The sequence below is a fragment of the Corvus moneduloides genome, chromosome 18 (assembly GCF_009650955.1).
Source record: "Corvus moneduloides isolate bCorMon1 chromosome 18, bCorMon1.pri, whole genome shotgun sequence".
NCBI lineage: Eukaryota > Metazoa > Chordata > Aves > Passeriformes > Corvidae > Corvus > Corvus moneduloides.
In genome coordinates this window covers 10,545,263-10,564,810 of record NC_045493.1, presented here as the reverse complement: position 1 = coordinate 10,564,810, position 19,548 = coordinate 10,545,263, and the positions used below count along the sequence as shown (strand labels likewise).

At 52.2% G+C, this 19,548-nt stretch overlaps 1 protein-coding gene across 2 annotated transcripts in view; it reads right to left on the bottom strand.

Moving 5' to 3' along the window:
• Positions 1 to 546: 546 nt before the first annotated feature.
• SSH1 (slingshot protein phosphatase 1) overlaps positions 547 to 19,548 on the bottom strand; it is a 34,196-nt gene continuing 15,194 nt past the window's right edge. For both annotated transcript variants that reach the window (XM_032127924.1, XM_032127925.1), the window contains 13 exons: positions 17,112 to 17,215; positions 15,406 to 15,470; positions 14,556 to 14,677; positions 13,165 to 13,233; positions 12,710 to 12,775; positions 11,297 to 11,491; positions 10,916 to 11,009; positions 9,732 to 9,860; positions 9,069 to 9,115; positions 7,703 to 7,849; positions 6,919 to 7,119; positions 5,562 to 6,168; positions 547 to 5,130 (listed from right to left, as the gene is read on the bottom strand). In XM_032127924.1, coding sequence (XP_031983815.1) covers positions 3,859 to 5,130; positions 5,562 to 6,168; positions 6,919 to 7,119; positions 7,703 to 7,849; positions 9,069 to 9,115; positions 9,732 to 9,860; positions 10,916 to 11,009; positions 11,297 to 11,491; positions 12,710 to 12,775; positions 13,165 to 13,233; positions 14,556 to 14,677; positions 15,406 to 15,470; positions 17,112 to 17,215 — 3,118 coding nt within the window. In that variant the 3' untranslated portion in view covers positions 547 to 3,858. The remainder of the gene's footprint in view (positions 5,131 to 5,561; positions 6,169 to 6,918; positions 7,120 to 7,702; positions 7,850 to 9,068; positions 9,116 to 9,731; positions 9,861 to 10,915; positions 11,010 to 11,296; positions 11,492 to 12,709; positions 12,776 to 13,164; positions 13,234 to 14,555; positions 14,678 to 15,405; positions 15,471 to 17,111; positions 17,216 to 19,548) is intronic.

Sequence of the window (19,548 nt, the reverse complement as noted above, 5' to 3'; positions counted from 1 at the left end):
AAATGTTCCAAACCCACCCCCGGCAGCCCAGGCCAGTGGCCTCCATCCTTTGCAGATAATTTTCCCAGCCAGGGAGCTGCTGTCCGTGCTGAGTCCCTGTGGGAGCTCCTTGGCTTCCACACCTAGGATGGGGCTTTTCTGAGGGAATTCCACAGCCCACGCTGCTGTGGCAGCACCAAGCCCCTCTCCCAGTCGGGATTTGCCAGGCTCAGCAGGGTGCAGGTGTCACTCTTCCATGCGCCACTGCTCCGCTGCCGGCATCCTCTCTGGAAGGTGAGCGGCTTCTCCTGCACCCAGTCTGGGGTCTCTGAAGAGACCAGGTGGAGAATGAGTGATTTCCATCCTATTCCCCTGGATCCAGCCTTCAGGGGCATCAGAAAAACGCTAGGACCCCAAAATGAGGGAAGCAGAGCCAGGATAGGCAGGGCAGATAGTGTCTCCGGGCTATGTCCAATTCCCTCCTTTTGTTTCCATCCCTTCAGGGCCTGATCCCCACGGCCTCGCTGATCCTCCCCCACCTCCAAAAAAAGCTACAAAACTCATTTGTAAAAGGAAAAAAAAAAAGTTTATTTTTTTTCCTCACAAGAAGCACATAAAATATCCAGGACACTTTTACAAACAAAAGTAAAAAAAAAAAAGTGCATGATGCATCCCTCCCGCGGGCGTACAGTACAAAAATCCTGCAGATTTCCATATAAAACTGGGATAAGAAATACCATGGAATAAAGGAACGTTGTTACGGAGTACAGCAATGCACAGGAACAGCTACACGTCACTCATCCCCTCCTCAGGGGCTGACCGGGACAGTCCCCACCGCTCCGGCCGGGAGTCGGTGACACGGCCGAGCCAAACCCCCCCGGCACGGGAAGGGGCCCCCGGGAAGTCGGGCACTGCTGCCCCACGGAGCGACACCACCCGGACCGGGAATAAGGTGCCGGTTTGTGCATTTCAGGATTTCTGGCAGGACGGGACAGGGTTTGGATCTGCCGAGCAAAGCGTGGTCGGTGATGGGATGTGTCCCTGCACACCCCGCCCGCGTTCCGGCAGCGCTGCATAGATAAATGGGATCAATGGGATCAATGGGGACACCGGGAGCAGCCACCGGCACCTCGGCTGTCACGGAGCCCTTTGGTTCTGCCATGCCCAGAGCAGAGGGAAGCGGTAGCAGGTGAGCAGTGCCGAGCTCGGCGGGGACAGGAGGGCAGGACAGGAGGAGAAATGATCTCACTGCTACCGGAAACACCAAAAGCACCAAAAACTCCCCAGAGAACAGCAAACAGCAGAGTCCAACAGCTCAGCAGATACACAGTGTTTGTAAACTATGAGTAAGGCACTCCATCGTAAGGACACGTACGACACGTGGGGAGGACGAGCACATCAACCTTGTCATGCAACAAACCCGACGGGACGGGGCAGGTTTGGCTACAAACTCCCGGGGATGGCACAGCGGAGCATCCGGAGCAGCTCCCACCAAGCCGTGTCTGTATCCCGACCACGCAGGGAGGGAGCCCCGAGCGAAGCCTGGGGCTCATCCAGCCAGAGCCAGGTGGGAGCAGCAGCGGGGGAAGGCGGACGGTGCCGAGCCGAGCCCCGGAACACCCCCAGAACTCGGCAGGCACTCGAGAAAGAGGAAGGAAATCAGATGTTTGCTTGTATCAGTTCACAGAATTTTCAGAATTAATTCAAATCTGTCCCCAGCACCTCTTCCCTCAGCCAGGCAGCGATGGGAAAGGTCGGCAGCACACAGAAAAATAACCTGTGGGTGGCCCTGGAGAGCCGAGGGTGACGGTGGAATTGTGCTGGGGTCACTGCGGGAGGCAGAGGCTCCCGGGCAGGGGACACGGAGGGTTCCCGGGTGCTGCTCCGACCCCGCGGCACCCAACAGCCCCGGCGCCTCCCGTCTGCCCCTTCCCAAATCCGAATCTGGGTGCGAAGGAGAATAAAGATGATCCAAACACAGGGAATGGATCCGGCCGTGGTTTATAGGGATTCATCCTGCCCCGAGCACGATCCAGCACTGCCTCAGCCCAACTAAGCAGAGGCTCCAGCACAACTTCCCTCTCGGAGCAGCTTTTGCTCCACACCAGATCTCCTGGGTGGAACAAGTGCAAATCAAATTCACACTCTTTCAGGAGGGACAATTATTCACTGATTGCCTGTCCCTACAATTCCCCACACAAATGAAACATGCAGGATCTTACGCTTAAGGGGAAAAAGGGAACTCCAGGCATTTAGGGCAGGAAAACATACGGGCTCCCTTCCTTGAGACACTGAATTTTCAGTCAGAACAGTTCAGAGCAGCTGCTGCAGCCTGGCTCTGTCCCACCTCAAAGAGGGGAGTTGCAAGAAAGCCTTTCCATGGAGATTTAAAAATGTGGGCATACTCACAGCCAGGGTGAGCAAATCCACCTGTGTGATCCCCCAAATCTGCTTCGAAACATCACCTGAAGGCACATGGCCTCGGATGGGATCGGGGGGCACCGAGGTTTGGAGCGCATGCCCTGCTCACTTCCCAAGCTCTTCCCTCTGGACTCCGTGAGGGCTCACATGGAGCAGCTCTTGACCAGGCTGGTTGCCAAAAATACTCACAGAAAAGTGCATTCCCTATGGAATGGGTGCACTGCTGTGATCCAAGCAGCAGCCCTGGCAGGAGGGGTAACACTGGACTGAGAGCACGGACAGCCCCCGGCTGCCCCCCTTCCCTCCAACATCCCTCTCCTCGGAGAGTGTCCATGCTTCTGTCCAACTGCTCCCCCGAGCAGGATTCATGGGGCTTTCACAGCCCTGTGAGGTCTGGGACAGGCCCAGCCCGGCTCCAGGGCCACCCAGGCTCCTGACACCCATCATAAATAACACCCAGGATTCCTCCAGCAGCTCCCGGGCTGCCAGCAAACCCAGGGCACAAGGACCGTCCTACAAAACCGACAGCACAACCACAAAAGAGACTCGGTCACCTAAGGGGCTCCAGGAGAGCCACCCCTCCTCGGCCACCTCCTGTCACTCACAGCCCAATGACAGAGGATCCCTGGCACAGCATCCACGACACTGACACAGCTTCACATCACGAGGGTCCACAGGCAACCACTGGCCAGGCTCTGTCAGCACTGGGACAACACCGACCACAACGACAGCAAAACACCCCAAGAACACAACACCTGTGACAGCCACACAGCCAGGGTGACATCGGGGCACAGCATCCCCACGGACACAGCTCAGCACTCTGACACCTCCCAGCCACAGCCCGGGGAAGCCTCTGTGCCCACACTGCTCCAGGCCTTTACAGCTAATGCTAAGGGAATTCCTTCAAACAACAGCAAGAATTCTGGGAAAAGCCTTTTGGATAAAAGCCCTGAACAGCAAACCAGGACGAAAAGCCAGTGAGAACAGAGGTAGTGTGCGTGTCACCATTTTAAGGATTTTCCACAAGTGCCCTGTTTAAATAGAGACTTGTGTTTGTTCTGTAAAAAAAAAAAAAAAGTCATGAATAATTATTTTGAGTCTTTGAAACAGAGTATTTCAGCATTTCAGATATAGATAGATAGAGATACAAATATCTATCCATAACCACACACAAATCCACGTTATTACACTTGGCAAACAGTACTAGGAAGAGCATCCTGCAGGACAACAGGCAAGTCATACACCAAGTCCTCCTCTAAGCCATGCAACACATTTTATTTCCCTTGTGCCCTTCACCGTGACCCATCGTGGTTCTCTCCTCCTCTCTCGGAGCACAGGGAGGGGATGAGGAGGTGGCACCACATGAGCTGCTGCAAGTCAGATGATAAAACAGCACTGAGGCAATGAATAAATGCTGCAAACCCCCAAAATCCAGCCCCCTCCTCCCCCTGCAAGGCATCAACTTTTGCCCATCCAGAGCATGTTCTTCAAGTTCCCACCCAGAGGCTTCAGCCCCGGTTTGGAGGTGCCGTCCGCGCTCCTCAGGGGGGGCTCACAGAGCACGGAGCACTCGCTGGACACGGCCTCCTTGGAGTCCGTGATGGTGGACACGTCCACGTCACTCGACAAATCCTCGGAGGACAGGTTCAGACACCCCAGCTTGGCGAGGGAATTGGACCTTTTCAGGGGTGAGGACACGGTGAGGCCGGCCAGGCGCAGCCTGGTCTCGATCTCCTGTGTGCGCTGCTTCACCAGCCCGGGCTTGCCCCGCACGCTGTGGATGCTGTCGCTGCTGGAGCTCCGTGTCAGGTTGGAGCTGCGGGAAGAGGAGGGGGTGTAGCAGATGGTCTTCAGGAAGTCCTTGGTGAAGCTGCTCGTGTGCTCCAGACGGCACCCGGCCGGCGTGGAGATTTTCTGGGAGATCCCCTCCAGGACGCGCTTCACCCCCAGCTTCTCTACGTCATTCTCGGCGTCTCCGGGCACCAGCGGGGCCGGTGCCAGGAGAGGCACAAGGCCAGGGTGGGACATCAAGTCCTCGCTTTCCTCCACGATGCTGGAGTTGACCCTGCCCAGGGGGCTGTCCCGGAGCAGCGCTGAGGCGTCCGAGGGCAGGCTCTTGAGGCGCTCCAGCTCTTTGGTGTGCTTCCTGACCAATCCCGCTTTCTGCAGCTGGAGCAGAGACTCCTGGTGCTGCATCAAGTAACTGTTGGCGCTCGGCTTCTCCAAGTCTTTGCTGAACAACAGGTACTTCAGGTCCTTGGTGGGTCTGGGGTCCTTCCTGGCCAGAGACTCTTCCCTCACCACCTCTGCCTGAAGGAGGCTCCTGTCACAGTGGGAGTTTCTCCGGGGCAGCAGAGTTTTTTCAGGGGTTTTTGGCGCATCTTTCCCTCTCTCCAAAAGGCCGCAGTGCTGATCGAGTGACCCGCACGTGCCAACCTCCAGAGTCCCGGCTCCTGGCGCCAGAGGAAGCGGAGCCTCGTTATGTTTAGTTCTGAGTGGCTCCTCGGGGTGTGCCCTGCTGGGCAGGTGCTCCATCAGGTGGGAGTGCAGGTGGGGCAGGAAGGGGGGCTGGGTGCAGATGGTGCTGCTGCGCCGCGCGGCGCCGGCGCTGAGCCTCTCGCACTGCTCCCCGAAGGAGTCGGGGGACAGTCCCGCTGAGGAGTACATGCAGTCAGTGCAGGACTGGTAGGAAGGCTTCACCTTGCTGAGAATCCCGAACACGGCATCGTGCTGCAGGAGAGAAAACAGGCACAGATCAATGAGCATGGAACGGACACCAGCACAGCCCACAAGGTGTGGGACAACCAAAGAGATCGGGAGCAAAGCCCATTTCCACCTCAGGCCTGGCAGCAGGAACTACAGCCATGTGCTTTCCCAGCAGACATCGTCTCCAAGGAATACCTACCGTGCCAAGCGAGGGTCATGCAAGCGAGCTGCCCACAGCACTTTACAGGGCACTCACTGGGCACTCTCTGGCATCTACATCCACAGCTCGGGCAAGCAAAGCCCTGGTCAGAAGCACTTCGAAAGGGGAGAAGCTCATCATGGAATGAAAGGCTTTATCCAAGTCAAATGAAACTGGGCTATGAGGATGAGAAGAGCAGTTTCACTTGCAGCAGAGTCAGCCATGCCAATCACCTCCATCTCACCTCCATACGCACCTCAAAATCCTCTGGGCAACTCCTTTTGCTGTTGTTGTTATTCAAGTTCTCCCTATTGAGCCTGCTCTCCTCCTTGTGCATGGATAAACGTCGCTTCCACTTCTCCATGGGATTTTCCTCCCTGACACCATCCTCCCCCGGTGCCCCAAGGACCATCCTTCCCTTCCTGGGGCTGAAGTCCAGTTTCTTCTTCGCCTCCTTCTCACAGAAGCCGCCCAGCTCTGCCAGCAGCTCCGCTCTCTCTGGGGCCTTTCCTGTCTCCAGCAGCCTCCCCTGGGACGGTGCAGATGGAGGCTGTCCCACCAGGGCATCGCGCTCCAGCTGCTGCTCCATGTGGAAGAAGCCCTCTCTGTCCCCGGGAATCTTGTTCTCCAGCAGCGTGTCCGAGAGGCGGCGGAAGCAGTAATCGAAGCCCACGGAGCCGTCGGAGCCGGCGCGGTTGTCCAGGTAGGCCGACTGGGAAGGCATGTCCAGGTCAGCCAGGCGGTTTTCCAGATCAATGTCCAAGCTCTCCAGTAAGAAGTCTCCCGATCCCGTGGTGCCGTCGGTGTTCTGGGGCAGGTTGCTCTCTGCCTGCTGCTTCCAAAGTTTATTGTGGCGCTGCTTGCTGAGGATGGGACAAGGACACGAGTGACTGCCCTGCAACTGCAGCATGCCCAGTGCCAGGAGCTTCCCTCCCTCCCCACAGCCCAGAACCCAAGGGCTGGGCCCACACCTGAGATCCCACTTGGAAAAATCACCTTCAGCATCAGGACTTTTCCCCCCCACCCGCCCATTCCAGAGCAGTGCCCTGAGAGCAGCCACGGTGGGATCAGACCTTGGGAGACCCCTCAGGGCACAGAAGCCTCCTCAGAGCAGAACATTCCAAACTGACCCCTCTGCATGTGCCATGGCACAGCTCCTGCTGAACCGGGGGACAGAATTCTCGCCTGTATCCTTAGAAGATAAATACTACAGCCCTTGCAGTGACAGAGCCCTGGGGTTGGCACAGAACCACGAACGCTTCGCCTCCGGCACGGCCTGAGCTCAGTTCTGCCTCATAAAACAAGAACAATGCTGTGCTGAGCAGCACTGGCTGCTGAGAAATCCAAATGTGCTTCCCAAGCACGGAGAAACCCTCACTGAATTACACCAGAGCAGCTCTCCCAGCTAATTTCCATGCAGGGAGCGTGGCACAGGGAAGGTTTGGGGAAAGTACAATTGGCCCAGGATTCTGCCTGTGCCCTTCTAAAGGGACCCTTCAGCCTACACCCCTCACACATCTGTGGGCACGACACCGACAGAGCCCCACGGAGATCCAGCAATCCTTTGTGATGTTATCCACAATCAGCTCCTTCCCACTCATCCCGAGCCTTACCTGGCATCCAAAATGCCCTCGTACTCCAGCAGCTGCCGCATGAAGCCGGCGTTGGGCCGCGCGATGCTGCGCTTCTGCTTCACGTAGTTGTAGGCCTTTTCCAGGGACCAGCCGAATTCCTTCATGGCATAGGCGATGACGGTGGATGCGGAACGGCTCACGCCCATCTTGCAGTGCACCAGGCACTTGGAGTGGTTCTTCCTGCAGGAGGACAAACAGGAGAGTAAATCCCGTGTCACCGGTTATGGATTTGTTACAGAGGAGGGATGGCACTTCCTGCTTCTGCCCACCCTGCACCACGGCTCCGAAGGGGAGGAACACTTCAGGTTATGTGGGCCAGGAGAAGAGTCCCTGTCCAGAAAAGCTGGGAGTTAGAGATGGGCAGCCTCATTTCAGAGAAAGCCTCCTGCCTCCATCCAAGTCTTTGGATGCTGGGATCACTGGGAAAAGGCTGAGTGTAAAGGCCCAGCAGGGTTTGACAGGCTCTGCCTGCAGAGACAGCTGGGGCAGGTCCAACATGGACACGTGCTGGAGCAGCTCCAGAACTTCTCCAGAACAGGAAACATCCTCATTTCCTTTTGGAAGCAAAAGAAAGTAGCAATAAAAACGCTGGGCTAGGAACAGGTTAATGCCAGTCCAGGAAGGGACAGGGCACAAGGGAGCTCCGGGGATGCAGAACGATGATGCCAAGGCCCTGCAGTTCACATGGCTTCAGGAGAGCCCCGGAGGAGACACGGAGAGCTGGGATGTGCCCTCCCCCAGGGCCAGGTGTCCCAGCACTCACTTGGCCTTGTTGATGAAGTGATAAGCCTCGTTCCAGTGTGCCAGCAGGTCCGTGGTCTCCTCGTCGTACACGCGGATGTTGTGATACGCGAACAGGCCCGGGAAGAAGTTGTCGATTTCCCGGGTGACGTTCAGGATGTAGTCAATGCTGTGGGCACGAGGAGAGACACCCTGAGCTGCCGTGGTCATCAAACAGGCACTGAGGGACACTGTGGACTCATGGAATCCGACCCAACGTGAGCTGTAAGGTTTTACCTACAGCCCTAATCCCAATCCCCCAGGACAGCTGGTGACACGGGGCACACAGGAGGCCGTTCAGCCACCTCGCACTGCCAGCACATCCCAAAGTGTCCAAACACCCTGGGCACAGGAGGGAGAAGTTTATTTTATGCCATTTATTGTCTCTGAGTCTGTGTAACCCAACCAGGAACTCTTTGCTGTGCTGCACAGCTCTGGGGACGCAGAAAGAAGTGAATCATCTGGGAGCAGAACTCAGGGATCACCATCTCCAGCTGCAGGTTTTAGCTGCAATCCCTTCCCCTTCTTTCTCACCAAAACCATGAGAGAGTCACATGTTATCTCTCAATTCCTGCCAAACATCACAGCAGGGATAACAATGTACCCGAGAATGAATGTCCAGATTGATTTATCACCTCCTATCACTCAGACAAATCAAGGACACAGGATATTTGTCTCAGAATTTGTCCAGCTTTGCCTTTGGACACTGCATGGCCCAATGCAGGACATAATCATTAACACCCTGCTTGATTTCCTTGTCCCAAGATGTGCAGACATCTGCTCCCAAGGACTCCAAATGAAGTATTTTCAGCCGTGCTGAAACCGTGAAGAATTTCAGTTCCTCACACCAAGGTTGGTGCAGGTCTTGGGCAAGCAGCAAATATTCATAGGCAGAATTCTCCCTGATCCAAAAAGTGTGGCAGGGAACAGAGCCAAGCAGCACCGTGGTGATGGGAGAGACACCTGGAGCTGCCTGCCCAGGCAGGTGAGGAGGAGTTTGCTCAGCCCCAGGCAGCTCTGCTCCATCTGGATGGAGATTTTTCCTTAGTGCTGTAACCTTTGCCCCTCTGCAGCCTGCAGGAATTCACACCCGGCACAGCACTGGGCACACTGTGGGGATGGAGATCCTGATGGACCTCACAAATGACAAGGTTTGTTATTTTCCCTCTGTGCTGGTGATAAAAGTGAGGTTGGACAGATTTCTCCGCAGAGCTGCTGGTGGGAAGTTACCCCACGGCTGAGAATGGGCCCCAAATCATCCCTAGAGCCTACAAATGTCCTCTCCAGAGTCCTGGGGGAAGTGCAGGCACACAGCAGAGGGTTTGGAGCCTGGCAGGGGCAGTACTCACCCCGAGCCCTGCAGCTCCTCCAGGTTGGAAGCGTTCCACTCGGAGCCCTGCAACAGCCACAAACACACGTTTCCAAGGGGCCCCAAAGCAGCCCTTTTTCCTAAAATTCTGCCACCCCCCACCCCCAGCCATCCTCCTGAGCTGACTGGAATGTTGGGAACAGCCTCTGAGACAGGAGTAGGGCATGGACAGATGTCCTGAGCAGGCAGGGATCTGCTGAAGCAGGGACAAGGGCACAACTGAGACACAGAGTTAGTTCTAGGTCAGGGTGTGACTGAGCTCATCCCAAATCACTGCCCCGGCCACTCTGGATTTTTAAACACAGGGAGAAATAGCTCAGGGGAAGAAAGTGAATACACCTGTGATCCCAGACATGGAAGTGAGGCACATCCTGAAAGCTCTGGTGGTGGCTACACCTTGGATTCCCCCAAAACCTTCGCAAGAGAAAGCTTAAAACTGTTAAAAAGCAGCTTTTACCCTCAAACATGAGCACTTCCTCTGACTCTCTCCAGAACAACAACAAAAAGCCCCAACGGGCACAAACTGTTCATCTCTGGGAAGTCTTTGTTGCAGAGGCAGAGCCTGGTTTTGCCTGGAGTACCATCTAGTGGCAAAGGATTGGACACAGCACAGCCCAGCTCTCCTGGAGCTCCTCACACTCACCAGGTACAAATGATCAAAAATCAGGGATGGTTTGTCCATCTGACCCAGGATCAGCAGCATTTCATTGTCTATAAATTCCTTGAATTCCTTCAAGTTGCAGTTCATGTGTTTCTCCAGCTCGTTTCGGATCTGCAGAGCAAAGACAACGGATGGCACTGGAATCTTGGTGTCCAACAGAAACATTCGTGGGCACTTCCCTCCAAACACTTTTCTGTCCTTCATTAAAAACAGCAACAGGGACTCAACCTTCTGGAGACCAGGGATTTCCCTATGTGGCATCTCTCCAACTATCCCAGAATGGTTTGTGTGGGAAGGGACCTTAAAGCTCATCTCTTCCCTGTCCCTTCCACTGTGCCAGGTTGCTCCAAGCCCCGTCCAAGCTGACCTTAAGACACTTCCAGGGAGGCAGCAGCCACAGCTTCTCTGGGAATTCCATCCCAGCCCCTCACCACTCTCCCAGGGAAGGATTTCTTTCCATTATCCCATCTATCCCTGCCCTCTGGCAGTTTAAAACCACAGTCCCTTGCCCTGGCATCCTGGTATCCTAAACTCAGAAGTTGTAAATGAAGCTTCAGGTAACATTTAAGAGGGGGAAAAAAAAGTACTTTGGGGTACCTGCTCCTTAAAAATAATAATTTGAGAGATAAAAACCAAGAGCTTGTCTGCAGCAGGAATGAGGAACATGTCCACAGACAGACAAGTTCTCAGCTTCCTCCTACCACTTGCATGTTAATAACCTCCCTTAAAAACCAAAAACCCACCCCAAAAAGAACTATTTCCACTCTGATCACGTCTGCACTGTGGGTGGATGGATTACACCAGCCTGGGGGATGGATCCAAACGAGCTCTAGCCTTGATTTGTGATTTTCCATCCATAAACTCACCAGCAACACGCTGTCTGCAAGGTCCTCTGACATTTGTCCAGGGAAAAAAAAAGGAAATAAAACCTTAAAATTTGACTTGAAACTCACACAGTTGTTACTGAGGTCCTGCAAGACAGTTCTGATGCTGGGATTATCCTGATTTCTCAGGAGGGAGGTGCAGCAAAGCCAGAGCAGAGCCTTTACAGAACGGTTGGAATGCACATTCCAAAGCCAGCGATACCCAGGCATATGGTGCCTCCTCACCACCCTCTGGAGAGGGAGTCTGGCAGGAAGAATAAGAGTGAGAATTTTTATATTTACCTCCTTGGAAGTCACATTTTCCAGGTCTTTGCTGGTCATGATGCTCCGGAGCTTGGCTTTAATGAGCCGCTCTGTTCGTTCCCTTTCCGTTGGCCTGGGAAGGAACAGGAATAGGAGAGGATGATTCCAGGCTGGCAGCACATGCACAGCACTGAGGAGTAGGGGGAAAGGGAATTTTTATAAGAATAACCGGAAAAAAAGCAGCTTGTTGGTGCTCATACACTTTATCACCAGCTGAAGTTTCAGGTCTGATTATTTCACACAAATTCTCTTTTGTTGCTTTCGCAACCCCAAAAACGAACCAGGGCAGGAAGAACAGGGAGAAGGGGAGATTTCCTTCACGAGCCAAGCAAACTTTTCCAAATAAAATCCAGCACTGACTTGTCAACAAAGAGGGCTGGGGAGTCGGGGCGGGTGGACTCCAGGTCCTGCATCGCGTTCCACTCGTTGATGCAGCTCTGGTCCGAGCTGATGCAGCTCTCGTAGTAGGTGGCCCACACCAAGGCCACCCCCCCTGGGAAGTAGTTGTACCTCCTGGCAACTTCACAGGCTTTGTGGAGGATCTGTAAAGCAGACCTGCAGGGTGGGAGAAGAGATTTGGGCAGCTGTGAGCAGACAGAACAGGAGCTGAGAGGATTTCACGGAGAAAAAGTGATTTTCAGCATTAGTTGTTGCAGTTTGCTCTTTGAAAGCAGCAGATTTATGGTGTCAGAGCTCAAAGAGGCACAAACTGCACCTTGGGGGCTTCTCACAGCACGGCCGAGGTAGGGGCTGAAATCTTCTCCTAATTAACAGGGAAGAAGGAGGCACAAGTCGCTCTGGGATCTAATCATTAACCAACTTGTACAGCCAAAGGAAGATAAAGAACAGGGACAATTTTCCATCCACCTCCAGCAAGGAGCCTGATGCATATTTACCAGCATTCCTGGCCTCTGACAGGCTCCAGGGACAAGGCCCAGATTGGGTCATTTGTTTTTGTAAATCCTAACATTACTTTTTCCCTCCTTCCCTCCTCAATTTTTCCTTTCTTTAAGGCTCTACTCCGAAGTTGTTGCACTGAACACATCAACCACGGCCAAGGCTGGCAACAGGAGGGGCCAAATTCAAAACTGACAGGAACAGGAGCTTTATTTGTGTCTGTACCAAATCATCCCTAGCACAACATCCTTCTCCACATCTGTATCTGTTCCCTATGAGATGCTGCAGGAACAGGGATCTCTCCAGGCTCCAACGGGAGCCAGCATTGCCCAGGCACAGGGAGATGCAGTTTCATATGGAGCAGCCTCTTCAGGGAGGAATTTGCTGGCTCAGCCACTGCTGACTCAGCCACCTCTGCTTCAGGGGTTTGGAATCCCTGCACAGGGGAGGGGTGAACGGGCTGAAAGGTGAACGGGCACCTGGGGCTGCAGGAACCCCAGGAATGGGGCAGGACACAAGGAATGCCACAGGCTGGCAATGGGCCCTGCACCTCCTCTGTCAGCCCGCGAGAGAAACATGCAGAGAGAGGAAATTCTTGGTTTGCAGCTCCAGGAATTCAAGTTCATCTTTCATATTTATTCATCTCTCTGGTGCCACTTCCCCCGTGCTGAAGGACACAGAGCTGCTCTGAACTGAAGCAGGAGATCCTGGTTTGGGATCAGGATTCCCACAGCCCCTCTGCTGACACAGGGAAGCAGCTCTCTGCTGCAGCTTACTAAATACCCATCGTGGAGAAGGCTAAAATGCAGCTGATTTTTTTTTTTGAATTTACTGACAGAAAGAAGAGTCTCTCCCTGAGCCCAGCCCCTCACGTACCACATGGCTTGCACCGATACAGGTTTGAAGATGTGCATCCTCCCTGCAGTGCTCACGCTGAAGCCACTGGTGGAGAGAGGGAAAATCAAGTCAAAAACCGCTTTTCTCTCCATCCCAGCCTGCTCTCTACAAAGAGCTACTGCACTGGGGCACTCACAGGCCAAAAGAACCAGGATGAGAATTTCTCTCACTGATTTTCCAACCTCTCAAATAAGAATGGCAAGAGGCTGCCAGGAATGGGAGCTCCAGCCCTCAGTGGGGTTTCAGAGCATTCCCTGGAACCATGGGAGCAGTGTGAGGGCAGCAAGACAAGAATTCACTGTCTAAGTAAGAGGACTCTGCAGCCATGAATCCAAAATGGGCACTTCATTTGCAAGGTGACGGAGAATCTCTCCTGGAGCAGCCCCCAGATAGGGAAGGACATTCCCATTTATCCTTTTAATGTGGTTTCTTACCCATCCCCGTCCAGATGGATTTTAGTATCACTCCACAGACGAAGAACCATTCCTATAGTGCAGCTTTTACTGGAAGAGAGATGGTGAGACAGGATGTTAAATATAGGCCACGATGTGATCATGCCAATAGCCTAAATTATTAATACTCTTTAATTTTTAAAATCCTCAAGTCTTGCTCTAGTAATCCCTCGTAATATTTTAGGCCATCAAATAAAACTGGAGGCTGGAGTCTGAAGGTCTGACAAGGTGATAACTCATGGTGATTGCTTCATGGGATCACTCTAGCTGGTGGAACAGATAAAAATGGATTTCAGGGGTTTATCTGACCCAAAAGAACACTTTCAGTTCAGACAGGCAATCTGGCAAGAAAACCCTGCTATAATGAAGGCCAGGAACTTCCAGCAGTAAATAATTAAGCTACTGAGATATTCAGGTTTTAAAGGAAATTGGGATGCAGACAGCAACACAAATCCATCTTTCCTCTTGTCTCACATCAGTAATCACCAGGAGCAAATGAATGCCAGGTTGGTTCAGAGTGGAGGCGACATGGTGAACTTCCACTGCTGTGGCACACCAAGGGAATGCCACATGGGAATTTCAGAGCAGAACAGAGGCAGCATCAAAGCCAATGACAATAATCTTACGAGGAAAGCACAGCTGGGAGCTTCCCTACAGATCCCTCTGCTGTGCAAAGCTTCCCCTTCCCACTTTCCAGGGGAAACCACCAGTAAGGTTTTCCAGAATTAAACAAAACTCACAGTGGCTGCACCACAAGGATGGGGCAGCTTGTTAAATCCTGGGAGAACACACACAACAGCCTGGCAGCTCCAGCCTCCGACTCCAGCTCTGCCAAACCAGTCCCTTCTCCCTGAGCCAAGAGCTTTGCTGCCTTGGTTTACTCACCAGAACTGGAATGATCTGAGAGGGGCTGCGATAACAAAGTATTTCACTTGCTTTTCCAAATACTGTGTGCTCTTATCAGTCAGACAAAAGGAACAGCTCGTTGCTGACACAGTTGTTTGTTGGTTTTGGAGCTACTTCTGCAGTATTGTTTTTTGACGTTATTTGGCAACAAAGCTACTCCCCAAAAGCAGCTCCATTGCATCATTCCATCAACACACTGGAGTCTGGGGGACAGAATGAGCTCCAGTTTTGCAAATGTGTCTGCAAGAGCATTTTGCAGGGAGCAGGCAAAAACTCCCACTGGTGAGGTGGATGCCACGGCCCTGGATTCCACAGAGACTGAAAACTTTCTGGAATAAAAATGTCAGAAAACTCAACCCCGTGTCCTTTCTCTTGCTGGAATCCGCAGATGCAGGTAACCCAACTGCTCGGGGACGGTTTGGTGCTGCCAGAGAGCCCATCCTGCCTGGTTCCCAGCTCTGACCTACCTCTCCTTGCTGGAAAAGTCCACTCCCAGCAGGATGTTCTCCTCGGTGTCCTGCCGCCCGCTGCTGTACACCACCACCATGTAGCGCACGCGGTCGCTCCACACGCTCTCCAAACGCACAGCCTGCAAACCACCTCTGCCTCATTAGTGCTGCCACTGCTGCACGAGGCTTCTGAAGTTTTCATTATGCCCAAAAGCTTTATTTAGTGCAGTATGGAAGATACAGCAAGGCTTGCTGCTGGTGAGGGGAAGATTAGCCGAGATTATCCTCTCCAGTTTGGGGGAATGCTACAAAATGTAACCCAAAGGTTTGTTCTGGAGTTTCAAGCAGGAAGTGTAAAAACATTGGTGATGCACTGAGCTGGAAACAGACAGGCTCAGAGGATTCTCCCACTTGCAAGCCTTCACTGAAATAGGTTAGTCCCACAGGAGGCACAACTGGCATCCACTTCTCTGCAGAGAAGTGACTTTTACAGCAGATTTTTATCTGCAGGTTTCTTCAAAAGGAAGCCCAGCCCAGCTGATGCAATTTCAAGGCTGACTTAAAAGTGTCCAAGAGCATCAGCAAGGTCTTGTCTCTCCTCCTGTATTAGTGTTTGTCAGCTGGCTGGAAAATTGAATCTAACAAAACAATACATTTCAGGCAGAGCGATTCCCTGACCCAACTCATTGCCTGGACACAAGGACCAGGGCAAAAGGAGTGGTCAGGAAAATGGGGCAGGGCTGGAAACCAGCACAGAGTCAAGGCAGCTCTGAAATCTAGGATTTGCCAACGCTTTTCCTGCTCCTCTACAGGTCTGTTGCATACACTTCCAACAGAAATGAGAGCAGGAAAATGCACCTGTCCTTACCAGTTTGATCCTGTCCTCGCAGCGCAGGAGGTTGATCATCACCTGGAGGTGCTGGGGCAAGTCACCTGCACAGAAAGCAGGGCAATCATCAGAAAGGGGCTCTTTCTGCACTAAGAATCAGCAGTGTCCTGATCTTTAAAGAAATTGGATGTTTCCAAGTCAAAAAATACTAATTAAGGAAGGTCAATTAACTTTGCTGTCCCAGAGAACACTAAGAACAGTGAGATTCTTGGATGGGCATTCCCTGGATGTGTGAGAACCCAACCTTATGGTATTTGGAAGCCACCAAATCTATTGAGACCAGCTGTGCCTGGCACAAGTGAGGATTCTCTTCCTGTCACAGCACCTTAGAGAGGACAGAAAGGTTTGGCCATGAGAACAGGTGAGGAAGAAGAGGAGGAAAAACTCAGATTAAAAAAACGGGAACAAAGGAGGAAAGAACACCTTTGAGCTGTGAATCACCCCCAGCATGTGGGATCAGCCCCACCGGCCCTACAGAGGGTGCGGCTGAGCATGAGTGACCTCCAGGGGGATGAACTCTCCAAGTTCTGCTCATGCACCAAGTCCCTTCAGCTCTAGGTCTGTGGGTACATTTCTGTTTGGGGAAAGCAGACGAAAGGAACAAGGAATCTACAGGAAAACAAACCAAGTTCCCATCTAATAACTCAGTAATGCACTCATAACTTTCCATGCGAGATAAAATTCCTTCCGTAGGCTGTTTGCTGGGTATATGGAATTGCTGACAGTTAAAGTAACCCAAAGCCAAGCCTGGCATTCAAACACCCCCTTTGTGCTGGAGTGTTTGCTAAGCAGCACCACACAGTACCATACTGTGCCTTTCCCACAGGCTCCCAAAATGCCCCAAAATCCCAGTTCTTCCTGCCCAGTAACCACCCATTCCCAAACTGCCAAAGGCGGAGGGTATAAAAACTGGGGAAGCAGAATCCGCTTCCCTGAACGCCCTTATCTGCTTCCAAATCCGTACGTACACTCACCATACCACTCCCTACCATTTCTTCCCACCAGTTTGGCAACTGGAAGGGACTGGGGGAAGCAGGACAGTCTGTTCTTAAATCATGATAAACTCCTACAGATTGTGGTGAGCTGACAGGAAAGGGGGTTTTCCTGAAACCAGGATATGAGGAGCTGACAAATGTAATTCTATCCAGCCATCCAAATCCTGATCAAACATCCCTTCCTCTGACCAGCAACATCCAAACAAAACCAGCAACAGGAAATTTCAAAGCAAAAAGTCCCAAGCTTTGGATTACTGGAGGCTGGGAGAGCCCCTGGAGAAGTGTCCAGGACATCCATGACTGCCCAAGGGGAGGCAAAGATTAAATCACTGAAGCTCAAGTGACATTTCCTCATCTGTGGCTGGGGAAAATAGGGAGAGAGATCCCACACAGCCCTTCTGGCTGCCCAAGCTTCCCTGCCTAATGAGAGCCATGCAAAATACCATGATTTCCACAGAGAATAAATTTCTACTCCAGTCACAGTTCCAAGAGAATGATAAAAGTTTAAACCAAAACTCAATGATCCCAATAGAAAACTCAATAATTGGAATGTGGGCTGAAACCCTGGGCTTGCTCAGCAGGTTGTACAAGGCCCACCAGGACAACCTGGGCAGTCACCCACCTGTGCCATCAGCCTGTCCCTTTGGATGGGAGGGAAAAAGGATCTCCAGAGGTGATTGAATCCATTACCTGCATGTTTGTGGGGATGCTGAAGGCTTCGCTGGCCCTGGGAGCTGTTTCCTTGCTGTAAGAAAAGGGCTGCACCTTTCACCATGAAAAAGCTCTCGCTGAGGCTGGAAAAAAAAAAACCACACAGGAGTCAGCTGAAAGGAAAGAGCAGTAAAATGTCCACATCTAGGGAAGGAAGGGCTTTCCTCACTAAAATAGTAGGATGCCACTTGCACAGCATGGCTCTGGGATTATTCATGGATTATTCATCTGTCATTTTCCACCACTGTTTTATTACTTAGCCCCTGCAGGAGATACTTGCCTGAGCTGTCATGGGCTGGAAATGACTTTATCACTTGATTATGGAATTCTGCAACTTAAAAGAAGCAGAGGGTTGGACTTTTTACAGGCTGAGACCTGCAAAGGGACTGGAGAGCAGGTTCCGAGCCCATCGCTTCCTGCTCCTTCCAGTTCTTGACATTTCTTTGGAATGCAAAAGCAAGAACCTGCAACTGTGTAGATTTTAAAGAGAAACGGAGATGGAACCTGCACATCTCAAGGGAAAGGACACGGCTCTGAACCCTCAGGGAAAAACAACCGGCGCAAGAGCAGAGGTGTGGCTCTGCTGTGGCTGGATCAGCATCCTGGGACACAGAGTCTGGGCAAACACAGCGCCATTTCCAGAGGGAAATGACACCCAGGGCTGGAACATAATGGAAGAGAAGGCAGAACAGCACCGGCACAGCCGGATTTTGCCGCTCCTGGATGCACACGAGAATCTCGGAAATGGTTTGGAGCAGCTCTGGCCAGAAGCAGTGAAGTTGCGTTTCCCACATGGCTGAGAATCCCTGTCTCCTGAGGTACCTTTCAGCTGCACAGGGATTGCTTAGGATGTGTTTCCTCTGCTCCCCAAACAGCACAAGAGTCATTTGTTGTTCCAAAGCCCAATTTTCCGCCGCCCCACGCTCACAGCCATAGATCACCGTTAATTACTGTCTGCATTTACTAAATAGAAATGCTCCATTATGAGACTGTGCTACACAGGAGTTACTTATGCTCCAGCAAATGATCCCACTGGACTTACTACTCCCAGCACTCATCTATTCCATATTTTATCCATGGTCTTTGCCTTGGGGCAGGAGTGAGCGTTAAAGCTCCCAATGCTCTGTTCTACCTCAGCAATTTTGTGAGGACAGACATGAAATCCACATCATTTCAGATTTTCCAGTCTCTTAAAAACACAGCCCAAGTTCCCAGGCAAAGCTTCCTCCTCTTTCAACTGAATTTCAAGAATTCCCCAGAAAAAATCTGGATCAGGTTTAAATTCGAGATTTCAGCTGCTTTTAAAAAATGAACTAAAATTTTTGCCTGAATTCCAGGCTCCACAAGATCAATAAAACGCAGCAGGAGAAGCGCACTCGAATTCCGACAATTCTCCACTTCCATTCCCACAGGATTCCAGCACTCCCCCCTCACCTCACTGGCTGTGTCTGAGCAGGAGCCGTGCGGGGTTTGCTGCGATCCGAGCTCAGCCTGGCTCGGGATAACGGCACCCACGGCTGCAAATGGGAATGTGGCTCCTTCCAGCAGCCAGCCAGGAAGAGCCTTGTTTCCTTCTCACCCCAGACCTCACAGGAAAGCGTTAAAAAAGGCCAGAAGTGACACAAAGGCAGCGACCCCCACACAATGTATGGGATATTCAGCACTCACAAGAGGCAGGGAATGCTTAGATCATGCACAAGGAGATAATTCACAACATTCCCATCTCGAGAATTTGGGGAGAAGCTTCTTTGGGAAAGCAAAAAAATATCCTGAAATAGGATATTTTACTCCAGTCTTTTACCCCCAAAGGATCTTTGATCTCAAAGTAGTGACTAAGATTTCTACAGCAGGAAAAACCTTGGAAAAGACAGAGCTCCTTCCCAAAGTTATCAGGATCTCCTGCTCTGATGGTACCTCTTGCCAGATGTTCTCCTCTCCTGCAGTCAGGAAATCTGTGACAATAAAGCAATTCCCAGCTTCAGGCAAAAGGGAAAGCTGTGCTGCTGGAGCAGCAATCGGTCCAGGAAAAGGACAACTCACACTGCAAAATTTTTGTTCCCGTGTATCCATGTGCATGGAAACGAATCGGAAAGGAAAACTAGGAGCCTGCTGAGAGCAAGGTTTCCATTTCCACTGAAATCCCTGTTCCTACCCTGCACACAGCCCTCCCGTCCCCCCAGCATTCCCCATCTCCACACCAGCTCCCGTTTCCATGTGCCCAGCACGGTGCCGGACACAGGGAACACACCCAAACGCCTCTTTGCTCACAGTTTACACCACATTGTAACAACAACATTACCCAACCCCGGCCCTTATCTCCGCTCTGGGAACTCTCTGCGCTCTGCCACTTCACACAAATGCTCTGGACACAGCTCAGTGAGAAAGGCAAGGCACGAGATTCCAACTCCCTTTTAAA